We start from the raw sequence: 18887 nt of genomic DNA on the forward strand, positions 1-18887 counted from the left end.
TAGGCAAGCCAGGGGTTTATTAGGTAGGTCTGCCTGCCAAAGATAAAGTGAGGAATCATGAATAGGGTAGGCAGAGCTTCAGACAGTGCTGTAGATCTGACCGTCTTGGCCACCCCAACGGAGAACTGCAGAGCAATGACTGCCCGTTGGAGGAGTCCACTGTGGAGCAGGAATGGGCAGCCCACATCCCTGCTGCACGTTCAGTCAAGGGCTAAGCGCTGCCGAAGCCTCTTCTAGCACTGGCAGATTCTGAAGGCACTGCCGCTGGAGCCTGCCTGCTAACTGCACTTTTTTTTTGTAAATTTTTTATTGAAGTGTAGTTGATTTACAACATCAGTTTCAGGTGTACAGCAAAGTGATTCAGTTATACGTGTACATATATATATATATATATGTATATTTTCTTTTCCATTATATGTTATTACAAGAAATTGAATACAGTTCCCTGTGCTATACAGTAGGTCCTTGTTGCTTACCTATTTTGTATACAGCTAACTGCCCACTTCTCACAGCTGAATGGTAAGTTCTTCAAGAAGAAAGGAGTTGTAAGCAGCACACCTCCTTGGTATAACTTAATGCTGCTATAAATAGGAAACTAATACTGAACCATTCCCATGAACAAATCCCTCAGGAGCAAAAGACTTACACACACATCAAAATGGCAGCATTTGGCTGTCAATCAGTTACAAATTTCAGTAGTCACCAGGGTTGTGTTTGGGGAACATACATTGCTTTGCTTTCTTATAAGCTTAATTTCATTCTGAAGAACAGTGATAACTCATCCTATACCCAACAGTTTAGTTTAAAAAGCTGCTTAGCAGTGGGGCAAAAACAAAAGGAAGATGCAATTAGATCTATATTTAGTGATCTATCTATATGCATCTGGAGCACATTTCTAGAATAATTCAAAAGGGCCAATCCATTTCAGGCCTCCTGCTGCTAAATGAATGTGGGAGTCAAGCTGCTATTTTCACAGTGCAAGACATTTATTGATGATAAAAAAAAATTCTCCCACTTACACATAATCAGGAATCCTAGCAAATGACACTGTAGAATTTCAGCTCTTTAAGCATAAAGCGGAACAGTCTTTAAAAAATCAAAATGAGGCCTGTGAGTTAAAAATTAAAAATCAGTCAGCCACAGATCAGAGCGTTGAGCCACTTCCACTAGGAGCAGTTCTCTGCTGAGCGTGTGTCCTTTGGGTGGACGAGACTGATCTCGATGTGTCTCCTTCCTCAGCTGAACAGCGCAGCACCTGGGTTATTCGGTCCATGTGGGACCAGCTAGCTCTGTGCCTGGCTCATTTCAAGCTATCAGTGTTAATGCGACTTAATGTCACCTGATGCTTTTTAACAAATTTCGCTTCTTTTCCCTGTCCTCCAACCCCCCCAAAATGCATATATAATCAAGAACTAATTCAGTTGAGTTATGGTAGATTTAGGGCTACAAATTATTGTATTCTTAGTCATTTCTGCTTCCTAAAAATTTATGCAAGAACAGTTTGCTCCTGAGGTGTGTCAGGGGTGGAGGGTGACACCCTAATCTGTTTCTTCTATTTAGATTCAATGCGAAAACATTCATTATCAGATTACTTCCGCCTCTAAGCATGACCCTGGTACTGAACTGGTTTCTGGGTGCAGAATATGAAATGCTGTGAGACCCTGTCACCCATAGCACTTAAAGAAAATTTTTTCTAGGCTAACAGAGCACAGAGAGGGAAGAAAGGAAGTGTAGGAAGGCTAAATAAATTGATTTCCCACTGATAGCTTACCATCACATGGTGTATCAGAGGACACGGTAAGAATATGTTGGCCCCCTACAGTATGCTCAACATTGTGCCAGGTGATGGTGGAGAATACAGACTAGGGTTGCAGACGTGTCCCCATGCAAACCCATGTGGATGCCAACACAATTAGAAATGAGAAAATTTTCCCCATAAACCTGGAGGTTATTTGCCATGGAAAGCAGAAGGCATTTGGACGGTAGCTGATAATTTGAACAGACCTATAAACTGAAGGTAGACATTGTACCATCATGTCATTGCACTTAAGTCAGCCAAGGATATTGGAAAGCTATTTCCCAGTAGGCTGGAGGCGCTGATTGTTTTTCAAAATAGCCTCTTAAGCTATTTTGAGATAATGTGGAAGCAATATTGGAGTAGGAATTGAGAATCCTGTTCAAGGTTTCATTTTGATACTAATTTACTTTTAGGGAACTTGATCAAATTGGCCTTGTTTTGCTGTCTTCTCCCTTCTTTTGCTACCTCCTCTGTCAGCTGGTGTAGGAAAACATTCCTCAGCAGAGAGATTTTGTGCGCGTCAGATGACAGTGCACATTAAAGTGACTTGAGAGGTTTAAAGTACTAGATAGCACTGTTTGTAGCTCAGTTGAAAATGATGGTTCATGACTGTAGATGAGGACGTTATCAGACACAGGCAGGCTTTCGGTGGATACTGAGGCAGAAGAGGATTCTTTAAGGAAATAAGGCTCAAGTCAATAAAAAGTCTGGACTACTCAATGTAGCCCAGGGAAAATTGCAAGTAATTCAGCAGCAGCCTTTAGACAGAGACAAGAATCTATCCTGATAGCCAGCCTTTTCCTTCCAAGTTTTCAGACTGAGATGATGCATGTATAAAAACAACCCTGGCTTGGCAGGAAGCAACACGAAGGCCGTGCCAGTGGTGCCTGAACTGCCCATAAGCTCCTTCACTCTCACTGTGCTTTGCCCTCAGAAACCGTTGCCAGCAGAATTCTGTTCTGCTGCCTTGCCTGTGGTCCTCATTGGGTAAATGTGTGGATCTGATTCCACGCTTGGACGAATTCGTCTAGAATACGTGCTAAGGGGATTAGATGGTGGCTGTACTATCTCTTTCTCTCCACCACGATTTTTTCTGTTCTCTGTGAAGAGCTATTGCTTCCCGTGTCTGCCTACCTTGACCTCTTTTTGACCTGATAGCATGCCAGCCACTTAAGAGGTATGAGCAATTGTGACAGAGCCCAGACTGAGTAATGGGATGACAGCATCTTCCATTAGGGCCATACTCACCATGAATGTGCCGGTAATCCATAAGAGGGGCTAAGGAAAAACACAATGAAAACCTTTCAAGACTGATTCAATTAAGAGCCTCCCAGGAGAGACTGAGCACCAACAATGGAAAATTCAATACTGGGCTCAGAGAAAGACACTTCATGGCATAAATGTCCTTTTTCTCTAATGCGTAAGGGAAAAAAACTCTGCAGCAACCTTTTGAAAAATATGACATTTGGTTTTTAGAAAAGATCTACCTCTTTCAGATTCTTCAATACCCATGTTCATAGGAAATTCATTAGAGGAGATGTGAGGTTATAAAATGAATGGTTGCAGTTATGTCTCCAACCAATTGTTCAGATGTGCAGTTGAAATCCAGCATGAAATTATCTGTTTGCGACCACAGGCAAGGCTGAAAGAGTGGCTGTCCAGATTGTTATGGTAGCCTGGGTGCCAGTGATGGTTTTCTTTACCTTATGATAATAGGGAATAAAATATGCAACCGTTTCCCCAAAACTGACTTCAGTATTAAGCAGCATTCTGGGAAAGAGCTGTTTTTCTTTGCCCTGCAAGTAGCCTTGTAATAGTCAATCACCATGGGTACAGTGTATAAAGAGCTTTGGAGCTGTTTACAGGGACATATTTAATGAGGTGCATTTCTGAAGCAGGATCAAAATGGGCTCAATGGGTGAATGTGAATTACTGTTCGTGTCTTTAGGTGTGACAATAGCACCGTGGTTAGTTTTTTTAAAAAGAGGTTGAAATATTTATAGATTAAATAAGAATGGTGTAGAGGATTACTTTGCAAGTAATCAAAGGTGGACAGGGAGAGGGAGCTAAGGATCAGAACATGAATTGATCATTGTTGAAGCCGCTGATAAGTGTGTATTGAGGTGGTGGGGACTCTGTATTATTGTAATTCTCTTCATGTATATATCTGAAATTTTCAACAACGGAAGTTAAAAACCAAAATATGAAACTTAGTTCTTTTTCATATACAGGATGAGAGACTCATTTTATGAATTGATTGACTTAAGGTTAGATTCTCTCTGTGACAAATGAAGTTGGGTACAGAAGTAAAAGCATTGCTTTTTGCTAACAGTTACTTGGACAGAGCTTACATCTGACCAACAAGAAGGGGTGTGAATCAGCTTTGCTCTGCCAGTTATTGACAGATGGTGTGAAAAATTTTAATGACAGATGGTGGTGATTATTAAACAATAAACAATCGCAGTTTATCAGGAACCAAACAGAAAATAGCTCCTTTTTGTTTCTGGTAATGCATCTAAATTGTCCTTTGTTATATAATTGGTATTTTAACATCGTGATAGGTGTGCTCTGCTAAGAAAATGGAATTGTAGAACTTCCGAAAGTATTTTTTCCAACTTCCTGCTTCTGCCTAATGTTCTTTTTTTTTTAATTAAAGTATAGATGATTTACAGTATTAAATTAGTTTCAGGTGTACAGCATAGTGATTCAATATTTTTATAGATTATACTGAACTTCAAAAAGTTTTTAACTCTACCTTAATGTTAACTATCGTTCCTATACATATTCTGGATTATCTGGATGACCACCTCCTGACTAAATCCTGCCCCCTGATTTCATTAATCATATTGTCTTTTTGTTTATAATCACCTTGCAACAAAGTCTACCTGGGTGAACTAGTCTAGTTTGAAGCCTGTGACAGTAACTGCCTAGGTAGGAGCTGGTGGTGGCTGAGGGCAATAGTAGCATTGGCAGAGAGAGGTAAATGGATTCCACAGGGATTTCAGAGGTTGGCAGGGTATGTAGCCACAGAGGGTAGAGAGTTTGGGTAAAGGAGATGGAGGTGTAAAGGGGGAACACCACAATTTTGACTTAAGTAACTCAATGAGGGCTAAAGCCATGTACTGAAGTAAGGAGATGGTGGTTCACAGAATGAGCTTTGGGTAAACCCGGTGTATGTCCACATCCTGGGTCTGTTACTCTGACTCTGTGACTCTGGGTGAATTACCTACTCACTCTAAACTCTTCTGCAAAATGTGGGGCTGAAAACTATGGTGTATCTCTGGAGTTGTGATGGCTGATGACAGGGTTGGCAATAGTTGTGGCGGACGTGTTGCATGTAATGGGAATAGTTTTGGGGGAAATGTAATTTTGGTTTTGGAGGTGCCTCATAAATATCCAAGAGGAGGTGCCAAGCACAAGCGCGCGCGCGTGTGTGTGTGTGTGTGTGTGTGTGTGTGTGTGTGTTACGAGCATTTCAAAACAGCAAAAAAAAAAAAGGACAGACTTGGCTGTAAAACCAAAATGAAGACTCAAGCATGATGCTTGATGTTGACTGTCTGCTCATTTGTTTCATTGGAGCAAGCTGGTAATGAGATCACAGTTCACAGAGAAGTAAGGAAGATTGTTATTTCAGGACCATAGCTTCCAGCTCCGGCAGGCACACTTTAAAGGTGTGTCACTGCATGTGAATCAAAGCCTTTGCTATGCAAATGTGTAAGCATTTGGCTGCATTACATACCATCCCCTATAGGGTGAGTAAGGAACCTTTGTTGAGTAAAAAACCACTTTTAAAACAAATAAAATTATGTTCGGATTTATCTCACAGCATTAATGTTTATAGTGTGAAAAACTAGGAACAGTATAAATGTACAACAATTAGAGAATAATTAAGTATACGCCACAGTGGAAACAAACAAACAAAAATTGCTATCCAGAGACCATAAATGTCCGGGACTATTGCTTTCAAAAGCAGCAGTGGTAGTATTTGAAGCATTGGTTCCTTGGTACGAGGGGTGTGTAAATAACATAGAAGTCCCTGGATTGTACAGTTGGTATCTGAAAACACCGTTTTCAGCAAGGTGTTTATTTCAGAGATGAACACATTATTGGCAGCTCCACAGTTGTCGAGGGCTCCAGCTTAAAGGAAGACAGTCAGAGCTTTAAGGGAAAAAAATTGAGCTTTGGCCTCACTGTCATTTGTCTTACTCTGCAGGGGAGGAAACAGATCACAGTGGCTAATGATAAAAATGCACAGCGTTAGCGTTTTGTTGGTATTGCAGTTTGCTTCAGTTCTCCATGTGATGGTATTCACTTCAAACGGCTTCCAAAGCCACTTTGTATTCGCCTCAATGTGAGGTATCATCTCCTTTCTTGCCTAACATCCTAATAATTTTATTTTCAGGGGCCTGACGTTCTCTTTTTTTCCGTTGCGTGTCTAATGCTTCTGCAAAAACTAAAGTCTTGGCAGTAAACAGGCCAAAAACAATTATGGCACGATGCACTGCAGAATTTTGCCTGTGGGTATAAATATCACAAGGCAAGTGTGAAAAGCAGCCCTGCTCTATCTGTACTTGTAAATCAGTGTATCCAGCAGGGATACTCTAGGGGCTGCTGAAGTGAGGGCCCCACCTGCTGTCAGTTTCCCTGGAGAGGGAATTGATCAAGCATCTCCCGCTATCAGCACCTAGTGTTCTATAAAGTGCCGTGGCAGATCCAAAGCAGGCCAAATGCACACAGTCGTTGCACTCTTAGAGCTTATGCTTGAAAGTGGGAGCCAGTGAAATCGTGGGAAGATATCTTAAGTGAAATAGACATACATTAATGGACAAGTCATAGGAAGAGGCCAGGCACAGGAAACTGTGAGTGCCACCACCCTGGCGTGGAAACAGTGTTGGTCTAATCTGGGAGCAGAAAAAAAGCTAGATGAACAAGAGGGAGAAGTTGGGAGCTGAGGTTGGAGAAGTAGGAGAGGTCTGGATACTAGGCCCCTTTGTGGGCCTTTGGAGGTGTTTGGGATTTTATTCTAATTGCAATGGGCAGTGATTAGAAGGCTTAAAGCAGGAGAGTGATTCAGATGGTAACAATTATCCCTGAGACCTTTTGGCATCACTGCTAGAGAGCAGTAGGAGGGATCCCTACTGCCCCTCGGCACCTGGCTCCGTGGGATGGGTGCTTATTTGGGGTTTGGTTGCCTCACGTGGACTGATTTTTCCTCGGCTCAGTATCTTAGGTGAGGAAGGGATAGTTTGCCCCAGGGCCTCACATTCCTTGGGGCTGTTCCTAACCCTCCCAGTTAGAGAGGTAGGGTAAGGAAGATGGCAGTTCTGTGTCCATGTTTGTATTTGGCATCCTGATGGAAGAGGCAGCTCAAGCTAAGGTCAAAGAGACATGTGTTACTGCCCGGAGCCTTGTAAGAGTTGCTTTTCAAATCAACATGAAAATCTCCTTTTATATAGTCTCTTCTGCTGTTTTAAACATAACAGGCCCAGTGATATATCTCAGGAAACTTGATGATACTGACTGAATCTAAAGGGGAATGTTTTTAATTAAGTAGATGTCTATCATGAACACTGCTCTCTCTTGAGCAACATGCTAAGTGATCCAAGTCATCGTAACTGGGTGATGAATCACAAACACTCCCCAAGGACACTCCATGCTGGGTAACAGGTCAATTAAGTGTGTGCTTGGGACACAAGCAAAATGGGCCATATACTTTTTTTTTTTATATTATATGCCTTTTATTTCTTTTTCTTGCCTGATTGCTATGGTTAGGGCTTCCAATACTATGTTAAATAAAAGTGGGCTCCCCGTTTCATTGACCTTTTTGTCTTTTTTTTAGTCTCTATTTCATTTATTTCTGCTCTGATCTTTATTATTTCCTTCCCTCTACTAATATGGGGCTTTGTTCTTTTTTTTTTTTTTTTTAGTTCTTTTAAATATAAGGTTATATTGTTTATTTGGGATTTGTTTTGTCTCTTGAAGTAGGTCTGTATTTCTATAAACTTGCCCAGAACCACTTTTGCTGCTTCCCATAAATTTGGCTATGTTGTATTTCTCATTTGTCTGTAGGTAATTTTTAATTTTTCCTTTAATTTCTTCAGTGACTCATTGGTTATTCAGTAGCATGTTGTTTAATTTCCGCATGTTTGTAGTTTTTCTCATTTTTCCTTGTGATTAATGTCTAGTTTCATAGCATTGTGGTTGAAGAAGATGCTTGATACAATTTCAGTTTTCTTGAATTCACTGAGACTTGTTTTTGTGACCTAACATCCTGGAGAATGTTTCCTGTGCACTTGAGAAAAGTGTGTATTTTGTTGCTTTTGAGTAGATTATTTTCTTCATGTCTATTAAATTCATCTACTATGATATGTAATTTAAGGCTGATGTTTCTTTAATGGTTTCTGTCTGGATGATCTATCCATTGATGTAAGTGGAGTGTTAAAGTCTCCTATTTTATTACTTTCAATTTCTTCCTTTAAGTTCATTAATATTTGCTTATATATCTTGGTGCTCTTATTTTGGGGGTGTGCGTACATATATAAATGTTATGTCTTCTTGCTGAATTGACCCTCTTATTGTGTAATGATCATCTTTATTTGATTGCAGTCTTTGTTTCAAAGTCTATTTGGGGGCAGTTTTGGGCACACAGTACAAACTTAATAAAAATAGAGTTAATTCCACTTAACTTCTTTGGTTACCAAATAATTAACCAAGCCCACCTACTACTTTTGCTTATTTCCATGTTATATGCAAAAGACAGGTGTGTGTCACCAGGTTAAATGTTGATGATGGCAGTGATTCTGATGAAAAGCCTTGTTACTTCAAAACTGATTCTAGTGGCCAACACAAGGGTGAGGTTTAGCAATAAGTGTCAGGTTAAAAGAATCTGGGGGCTAAAATGTGGACTGGGAACTTCTTATTTACTACAGTCCTAACAACCCATTGCTACAAATGAGTTGACCATCTTTCCTAAAAAGGAAAGGGTTGAAGATGTGTTTTAGGATGTGGGCTGCCACCACCCAGGTGCTGTACTAGGATACAGAGCACTGCTAGATGATGAGGGGGGTGAACGTTCCCATGTGAGCCAGTGCCATTTCTGTAAATAAATCAGAGCTTCATTTCCACAGGAGGAATCTCACTCTTTGCTTCATTCTTCTTTCCCACTGCCCCACGCCATTCTGGAGCACTTGTTTCCATGAACTGGAATCGCTGGACACTCGTTTTGAAGAGCAGCTATGTTCCTCAGAGATGCTCTTCTTTCCTCTGCTCTTGTTTCTAAACTTCTGTGTCCTCTAGCCAAAATCTCTGCAGTAACCTCCTACCCAGTGTCCCCACATCCTCTTTCTCTCCTGATGGAAACCATCCCAAACTCACTTTCCATTAAGATTCGTTCTAAATCGAGGCCTTAATCCAATCCCCCTGCAAATCATCTAGGATTTTCCCTTCTTTTCCACTGTTAGTTCAAACTCCTCTTCCCATCAAGAAAGATCTTCCACAAAATGGTGCCAACTAGCATTCCTTCTCTCACTACTGCCTTACAGGTGCCCAGTTTAACTATTCATGATTCCTTGTATATACTGTTTTCCTTTTTCAGCCTCCACAAATCTTTGCTCAAAATGCTCCCTTCGCCTGGAACGCCTATTAGATTTAAGATACCTTAACAATCAATGTACTTGTCCCTTCTCCTCCACTTATTTGTAAACTCTGGGTGTGGATACTTAGTCTTACTCATCTTAAAATCCCTCTCAGGGACACAGTAGCATTGGCTGGTGAAGGGGGACCCGGGATGTCTTGTTAGCTTTAGGGGATATCATTTTGTGTATTCGACCCAAAGTGGAGGCGTGTACTAGTCACAGGGGGAAAATATCTTAAGAATATTGTTTTTGACACTGGTATTTGGCCAGTGGCATCAAATTATAGAGGTCATGCCTCCAGCCCTGCACACAGATTGAAAAGTAAAGACAGCAACATCGTAAAACGGGTGGCTGGTAGCGTCCCGCTTCGCTGGCTTCAACAGGAATGTGCGCCCAGGGCTGTGGACGCTCCCTGCTACTGACGGGCGGCGCCCAGCCACGTGTGCTCCTGGCGCCTGGTTCCACGGGGAAGCTGCTCGCGGGATGCAAGAAGGAACTGGGCGCGTAGCTGGCCACTGCAGCAAGCCAAGCCCCGTCGCCGCTGCTGTCTGAACACGGCGTCCTGCCGCTGCAGGGGAGGCTCTGTGGACCGCTGTGCTGTGTGCTGGCGCCGCGGTTACATGGAGGTCTGCTCTCGTAAATCCAGCTTCTTCTCGGGGCCTCATAGCCTTCATTGGTTCCTTCCTAAAGATGGGACTTTATACTTTTTTTGCTTTGTTTTCTCCCTTTTTACTTCCCCCTACATTTCTAGAAGTAAAACCAAGCAAAGCCCTTCCTCTCATATTCTTGGCCTTAATTGTCCAGTTACTGAATTCAGAGAAACGAATCTGCCTCAGTGGAGAAGAGTGCGTCTATGCATAGGAAGTCTCTGATACGTGGAGGAAATAATCAGAACAAATAAAATTCTAGGTAAACCTGAAACCATAAGAATTCATGAAGCTGTTTAGGTTATAGTTTGAAGAACCTTTATTAATCATCTTGATCTTAGGGCTTTATTTTGTAGATGAGGAACCTTTCTTTGGCTTGGGAAAAAAATAGTCCCACAGCATCATAGGCCCAGTGAGTGCAAAAACTGAGCCTAGAATCCAGGTGTTTTGACTTTTCGTCCAAACAAATCGTAAGTACTGTCAGTGCTTTTCTGAATAAGCTCACTTCCCACCCACACTCCCAAACATGTCCATTATCCAGACATTATTCCAAAAGTCAACATTATTTCAGTTCTTTTTTAACCAGAATGCTGTGATTTAAATGTTTTTTGTTGATCCGTTGCCTATTTGATGCATAGTTTTATATTTATTTTTCTTTCAAACTTTTAAAACCTGCAAAAGCAAATTTTTTCCTGTCTAAATCTCTACATTCACTCTCCTAAGGTTTTATTTCTTTTTTGAAAAATTATTCATTCATTTTTTCGTTTCCCTTGACCTTCAGCATCTTACAACTCAGTTTTATCAACTCTGACTTACTCTAGGGAGACAATTCTTTGTTAAAGACACAGTTACTGTATCTCTCTTGCTGACCAGAAGCTAATAAAGATAACACAGGGTGCACTGTCCCTCAAGACTGCAGGCCTGTGATATATTTTCCTTTAGGGGCAACACTTCCAAAAATTTCAAGGACATTTCTCTAGAGTAAAACTGAAGATTGAATCCTGGAAATATTTAAATAAAAAGACAAAGAGATGAAAAGTACTGGTAACACCTCCCAGAGTTAAGATCTTTAGACTCCAGTACAATATGGCTCATGATGGCATGTTTAGAAATGCTGCACATTAGATCCTATCCCCTCACACAGAGCTAATGAGAGCAGAGATTTAATACAGCCAGGTAGGAGTAAAAGGCTTTCCCTTTCCTTCCTCTCTTCCATCCCCTCTTCTCCCATCCTCCTTTTCCATTTACATGCAAGGGGACGGAGCTGGCGTGGCTTGGGGTGGGGAGGAGTAGGGGGCAGTGTCCGGACAGGAACACCAAGAGCAGGGGCGTGAGGCAAAGCAGTTTTATAGAGGGGTGGGATGCTGGCATCAAGCTCGGGGGAGACCATAAGAAACCTGGAGTCCAGAGAACTGGGAATAACAATGGCTCAATCTCGGAACTAAGAAGACATGAGACAGGAGAATAAGGAAATGAGTAAGGAATGGATGGAAGGAGACTGTGCACTAGGAACAAAAAGAGACCCTTCAGCTTATCTTTAGGATCCATCAGCTAGTTGGTGCACAGGAGATAAAAGTAGGTTCACTTTTCTTAAAGGGCCAGAGGACAGGCATACACTAGTGAAGACAGATCATTTTTCTACTTTTGAGGAAAACACACACCCCAGCCAGATATAGGGATCAATATCTGAATCTGGCCAGCCTGTGACCTACAAGTAAAAAATAAACAAATTGATTCCACGTCTTACTCGGATAGGAAGATGACAGAACTGACATGCCCACTGCTAAAGGAAAGGTAGACGGCTCATCCATGTTCACGTTCAGCTTCCTGTCAGGGATGGAGAAATTACTTCTGTGTCTGCTACAGACTTTGTGGATCTGTTACTCGTGAATCTGTTACTAGGCACCAAAGCTGACAGCTATCCAGAAACCGTCCTCCTAAGAGAGAACTTGCTGACAAACACCCGTGTTGTGGAGAAATCCAGGTTGTGGTGAGGGAGGAGGGGGGCTGTGTTGTTAAAACAAAATTATAAGCGAGATTTTCAGCCTTGTGGCCACCTTGACTACACAGCGTTCGACCACAGTGTTCTTTAGGCTTGGAGCTTTTATTACCTTAGAAAAACCAGGACAAAGAGGGTTGCTTCTAACAGTGAATTAATTACCTGACTCTTCTTTTTCAAGTGTTACGTACACAGGGTTTCTGTTGAGAGTACATTTTAAGTGCTTTTCTATTAGCATCGACTTTAAAATGAGCAAAACGTGCCAGGAGATTATTGATAAGCTTTAGAGAGGATCTGCTTTTCATGTATGTTTTGTGCAGATCAAATGAAAACAAATGCCAGAGAAACACACACCCTGAAATACACTGATCTGTCTGGGAAAGCAATCAAGACCCTTCAAAAGCTCTGATGTAAAGAACACCTTGATTTTGACTGGGAAACAAGTTGGCCTTTTTGAAAAATTATTTTACCTCATTTATTTGGGGGGGGGTAGGTAATTAAGTTTGTTTATTTATTAACTGCAAGTACTGGGGATCGTACCCAGGACCTCTTGCATGCTAAGCACAGTCCTCTGCGTAAGGCCCTGAACCTGAGTCTCCTCACAAAGCTGTCTTGGCTCTTTTTGGATATTTGACATGGATCTAGTTATATGGATTAGGGAATTTATATAGATCATTTCAGAAACACAACCCAAGGCTCAGATGGAGCTGTTTGTTGGGGGACGAGGAGGAAGGGGCACTGGCAAAATTCATGGTTAACTTGCCGCCACCGCATCATAAACCTCCACCTGTGACTTCATTCACTCAGTGAGAGCACTGTCAGCTTATCTCAACCGCCATTATGTGGTCCTGCCTCTGAATCACTGGAATATTTTCAAAGATACGTGGAGCTGAAAGTAAGGTTATTTATCTAACCTTGCATGTTAAAGATAACAAACTTAAACTTTGAGTCGGTAGTCATGATAAAAATTTTAAAAATAAGCATTGGTTATAGCTTTTCTGAATGAGACACCAGTGGAGAACTTTTTACACTGTGCTCTATGACATGAGAAGACTTCTGGAATTCTGAGGTTCAAGGGCAAAGCAGAAGTCATATGGATGCTTGGAATATGAATGAGTAAGACCTGAAATAAAGTATTAAAATGAGACTACTCAGAGTTTCCTTTGCTTAAAAAAAAGGTAGTAAACTTCTCTGCACGAATGTATACACCCCCCCTCCCCATGCTCGCATGGTCTGTAAGCCCGTATTTCTCTGATCGAATTTAAGATGAAGAATCCATAAAGGATAGGCATATCGAAAGTAACTGTAGGGCACAGTCAAATTAAATTCTTACAGTTCATTAAACAGCCATTAAAATAACCCATCAGGGCTAAGCTGTGGGGCGTAACTGGTGCGTCTGCACATCACCAGTGAATTGCGTGGAGCCTTGCCCCGCAGACATCGTTTCTATTGAGAACCACACTGGAAGAAAGAAGCAATGACGGGAGCCTCTTTATTCCATTGTTTGGCAGGATTCTTAGATAGAAAGGTGTAACCTGAAGATTGAGTGATTTCTGTGCTGGGACCCAGATTTTTGCGGAAGGTTCTGGCAGTGTAGATCTACTTGAGCGTGCTTTGTACATAAGTGATGCGCCATCTAGTGGTTAAGTGAACGTAACATTAATGAAAAGGAAAATGTGTTTTTTCTGGTCACTTCTGTCTCTAAACTCTCCACCACTTGATTTGAGCAGCAGTAGGAGGTTTGACTCTGTAGGCTGTTATTTGGGGAAAAAAACAAATCTATCTTGTTACAAGCCATAGTTGACCCCAAATTATTGTTGGGGAGGGGAGGAACACTGATAATATAGTACTATGCAAGCCAGAGTTTGCAAATTGGTAGTGTTTGGCTGACAGAGGATTTTTTTCCATTTTAGTTTATTGAGGTTATAATGCAAATGATGTAGTACATAAATCTTCAGCTTGATACATTTTTACATTTGTAAAATTTTGCATATGTATTATCCATGTCATTACCACCTGAGTCAAGGAATAGAATGTTTCCAGCACTCCAGCAGCCTCCCCTGTGCCCCTCCCATCAGTCCTCTCAGAGATAACCACTCTTTGGAACCCTGTCACCACAGATTTGTAATGGCGTCATTAAAGTGCATACTCCTAACCCTGACCTCTGAGAAAGAATAAAATCCTGTAGTTACTATTTTAATAGTTTGCCCCAAAAGAGGCACTTTTCTCATCAGAAACCTTCTGTCGCTGAACCAAGGCTCCATTTCCCGGGTTTACTGTTTGTCAGAGTCCATGTGGCATAATGATCTCTCTCTTTCAGGCTAAATTCCTCATATATTGTTTTTCTTACCAGGCTTCTCAGTAAGAGCTAGATATCCATTTGGTGCACTGATTATATTTCCCCAAGTGTCTCTGCAGGCAGCCAAGTCAATTTTCAAAGAAACCCCATTGCTTTTGAGCGGCATCTCAGAGGTGCCACTGATTGTCACAGCAAAGCCTATGAATTCTGATGCGGTGTTTCAGAAATTAATGTGAATATTGTGCCACCAGTGGCTGCATGACAGTGGCTCATAATAAGCCAAGCAAATTGTACTGGTTAGAAGGACTCTCAGACTTAAAATTCAGCAAAAGCTCATTTATAATGCATCACATCATGCACAGTCATTGTTGCCATTTCTACAAGATCTCTTTCTGTTCAGATGAAACTGAATTCCCTCCAAAGATCAGCATGTTTAATGTGTCAAGAAGGAGAGCTGGTTCTGAAGTAAAATTATTGTGATTATTCCGGAGCTGTCTTGTGCATACCTATTGATTTGATTACTAAACAAATAGTCAACCATCATGGCCATGGAGCACATTACTTCCCGATGTTTTGCAAGGTGCTGGAGACAGAAAAGCATAAGGTGTTTGGGTCCTTCTTTGCTGTCATGGAGCTGAGCTTTGTTTAGACCTGTTGTCCCTTGGCCTGCAAACTGGTATCTAAAGAGATGACTGCCTCTTGGGATAATAAACAAGGCAGGAGTATAGGCATTATCCCAATTTATTCCTTTTTAAAAATAACTTTATTTTTTTCCTAATTATTTGTCAGGGATTTGGAAAAGAGAAGAACGTAAAAAAGAAGATATAAAATTCCCTAATCCACCAAAGAAAGTCTATAATAGTTTTAATTCCTTCCAAGAAACTATAATTCTCTTTTTTTCTGTGTTTTTGTGCAAATATATATTTATTTTATGAAATTGAGTTGATTTATGATTTTTCTCTATCATAAGAAAGTCTTGAAATGTGTAATACTTTGAGTAACTTCATAATTTCTGGGATAAGAATGAAAACTAATTTTTTAACCAGTCCCTGTTACTGGAAATTTTGATTGTTTGCTGTTTTTATATAGTTGTAGGGATTTAATGCCTAATACTTGAGGTCTTTGACTTTCTACCATACTTAATAGCTAGGACTTCTAGAATCGGGTTAAATAATTATGGTGATACTGGTTGTCCATGATCTGTTCCTAATTATAAAGGCAGTAATTCTGACGTTTGTTAAATAGTATGGAGACTGCTGAGTTGAATTGGATAAAAATCATATTAAGTCCTTTGAGTCCTAATTTTTAAACATCAGCAGTGAGGAATTGAACATTGCCAAATGTCATTCAGTGCTGTTGAAATAAGGTTTACACCAGTTTGGCCTATGGATTTGTGATAATTATATTAACAGATTTCCTCATATTGGTCCCCCTTCACCAGAATGCATGCTACTATATCATGGAGTAATATGCTTTTAATAAACTATCAAATTCAATTCCATATTATTGATTTTAGGATTTTAATATCCATGTTTATTGAGCATGGTTCTTGAGAGACAGCTAGTGTGACAGGGTTAGAGACGCACTCTGTCAGATTCTGGTGTGTGAATGTGAGTTGCTGAAATTGGGGATGGGGAACCTGTTTGTGTCTATAATTCATCGTCCTTTTTTCTTTACCCCTTATCCCCACTGCAGATAAATGTGTCTTTTTTCCTTTTGTGAATTCACGAAGTACTTTTCTTAACCTCTCTCAAAGCAACTCATCACCCTCTTACATTAAAATTTTCTGTATATTTGCCTTCTGTTCTTGTATGAGTGGTCTGTGTCTTAAATTCAGGAGTTTTCCATCCCTCCCCGTTAGCCACTGAGTGTTGCCCGCATAACCTCTCCTGTGGGGTCTTGGCAAAGTGCTGCAGTGGCAGTTGGTGGAAATACACTTGGATGAGTTTTATCAACACACTTAGACCTCCAAACCAGCGCTGCAGTAAGCTAAGGAGGAAAACAAGGAAGTAAGAGTGATTCCCAAGTTCTGTGGGTGCTGTGCTTCTCTGTGGCAGCAGTCTGAGTCCAGAAGGCATGCATCAACTTCCAAAGGCTTGGGAGCAGACACAGCAGGGACAAGCATGAAACACTGACACCAGCCCTGCTGGGTCTGCCCCTGACGTCTGCTCCATCCTGGTCGTGACGGTCCAGCGAGAGCCGATTACCGAAACGGCTTTTGCCTACCTCAAGTATGCACTCTAAAAACTAAGTATATCTAGAAATTTTTTTAAAAAGGTCCTTCCAACACTCATCTCAAGGCATCACTTCAATGTGCTATCTTTCAATTGCCAGTTCTTTCCCAGGGGAAGGCTTAAAAATTAAGGACCCTCTTGAGGTTCCCTAACTAGACTAAACCAATTGAGGACAGGGATTAGATCTCAAGTATATTCAAACTCCCAATGTGCTAGGCGTATAGTTTAAACTTAACTAGTATTTCTGGAATTACTCTTTTTTTCTTGCAATGTCATGTTATTAAGTAGTATTCCTCACACTTATTTAAAGACCAAAAGCAACTTCAAAGACAATACAGGCCTTCTAATAAATAGTAGGAAATAGAGTCATAGTCAAAAGTGTGTTAAAAATTGACAGCAAAATGACAGCAAAAGTGAGGGGGAGGATAAGTATACTATTCCAGGTGGAATCCAAAGGAATGCTATGCCATCAGTTCAGTAGTTCAGGTGATGACTCTTCCAGGTACCTAATCAGCCTTCAGACCATCCTTGCAAGAAGTAGTTGGTGGATATTGCTGACTTGGTGCTTCTGTGCGGTAACTAGAATTCCTTTGAAGGCAAAGTGAAAAGTTGTGTTCAATGATTGCTTTCTCCTTTTCCATAGGGTGTTAAATACCACATTATTTGAGAGTTGGGAGATTGTTGGACCCTACCCTTCCTGGTGGGTTTTTAACCTACTGCTGTTGCTAATACAAGGCTTGAACTGCTTCTGGTCTTACTTGATCGTAAAAATAGCTTGCAAAGCTATTTCAAAAGGCAAGGTAAGATAAAACTCACCCTTTCCAGTATGTCCCAGAAAATTACGGCTTGGATTCTTCTGAATCAATGAAAACATTATTTATTATTTAAAATTTCATCAGAACTGTTTTTTGTCTTCAAAATTTAGCTTAACCTCTTGGAAACACAATACAAATTTTCACTTTCTTCTCTTTAGTTGCTTTTTTATAAGTTGTAGCATTGCTTTGCTGACTGATCTGCATTTATAATTTTAGAATTAATGGAGGTAAATTATTTGTTGTGTTCCTGCTCTCCCTTGCTCTGTCTCCCCTGGTTCTTCTCTGATTATACTTACACTAAACAGAAATTTAATAATTCTTTTTTTTTCTTTTTAATGAGAAGGGTTGCCTGATGCAATATACTCATTTATGACTTTTCCAATAAAAAATTCAGTTAAATCTCTTTGTTAAAAATGGGCTCATGAAGCTGAGTTGAATAAAGCTTCCCGAGCCTCAACCTCTCTCTGTAGAGCAGTGACTTTTCCAGAATGTTCTCTGTGACATTTTCTTACTTTGGTTGTTTATTCTCTTCTTTCTGCCAACCCGGAAGTCTGGGAAGTGGAATCCTTTACATGTAAGTTTCTCTCATCTCTCTCTCCCTGTCCTGGGTCCCACTTGAGCCTGTCGGAAGGGCGTTCTGATGCTTTTGTTTCCGTGCGTGTTGTTCTGTCTAATCTGCTGCCACTGACTGGAGGCTCTAACCAGGTGTGGCTCCCCCAGCTGCGAGGAATGCTAGGAACAATTCCCAGTCAGTGCCCTTCTGTGTAAGCTTGCATTCTGCTCAATTTTGCCTCATCCAACAGCGAAGGAGAGGAATTTCTTGCATTGGTGTTTGTCATGTAATGTCAGCTAAAAAAACGGGAATAGACCAACGGGAAGTAGGAGAAACAGAGCTAAGTTGGGGAAAGGATCAGCACATCCAGAAGGGAGCTCGGAGCATCAGCTCTTTGCCACGGTGACCACTTTGTCCACAGTGAGCCCCTTCCTGGGGGCTCGGGACAGCTAGTCACAGACTGTGAAGCCAGTTCTCAGCATCAGCTCTTAAGTAAATCCAAAGTATTTTGAGCCATGAATTGTTTAGAAGTGAAAGTTTTTTTTTTTTCTCTGTGACCTTGTACTCTTTAAAATGTGCAGGTATTTCTATGAAAAACCGGTACTGTCCTCATTTGCATACAAATTAACATGCACAATACTATCAATATGATAACGATAACTGAAGGTTTAAGGGCACCGTGGATTAGATTATGTCGATACTGCATTGCTATTTCCACCAGATGTATTCTCTTCTCTCCACCTTACTCCTTCAACTTTAGGAAGAGATGATCGTTAATTTTAATCTGGATCTCAGGCTTCAAAATATCTTAACTGCCACTGCTGCTCACCTAGGACAGTAATATTGATCTTGGCTGTGGGTTATGGACTCTGTTTTCCTGGGGTTATTTTCAGATATTCTAAGTGGTT

At 40.9% G+C, this 18887-nt stretch overlaps 1 protein-coding gene across 2 annotated transcripts in view; it reads left to right on the forward strand.

Moving 5' to 3' along the window:
• Positions 1-18887, forward strand: part of CERS6 (ceramide synthase 6) — a 278288-nt gene that overhangs the window by 251416 nt on the left and 7985 nt on the right. The window contains exons 9-10 of one of the 2 annotated variants that reach the window (XM_010982470.3): positions 17255-17411; positions 17977-18000. In XM_010982470.3, coding sequence (XP_010980772.1) covers positions 17255-17411; positions 17977-18000 — 181 coding nt within the window. The remainder of the gene's footprint in view (positions 1-17254; positions 17412-17976; positions 18001-18887) is intronic. The other variant, XM_031451592.2, reaches the window with a different exon arrangement.

This window comes from Camelus dromedarius, chromosome 4 (assembly GCF_036321535.1).
Source record: "Camelus dromedarius isolate mCamDro1 chromosome 4, mCamDro1.pat, whole genome shotgun sequence".
NCBI classification, from domain to species: Eukaryota; Metazoa; Chordata; class Mammalia; order Artiodactyla; family Camelidae; genus Camelus; species Camelus dromedarius.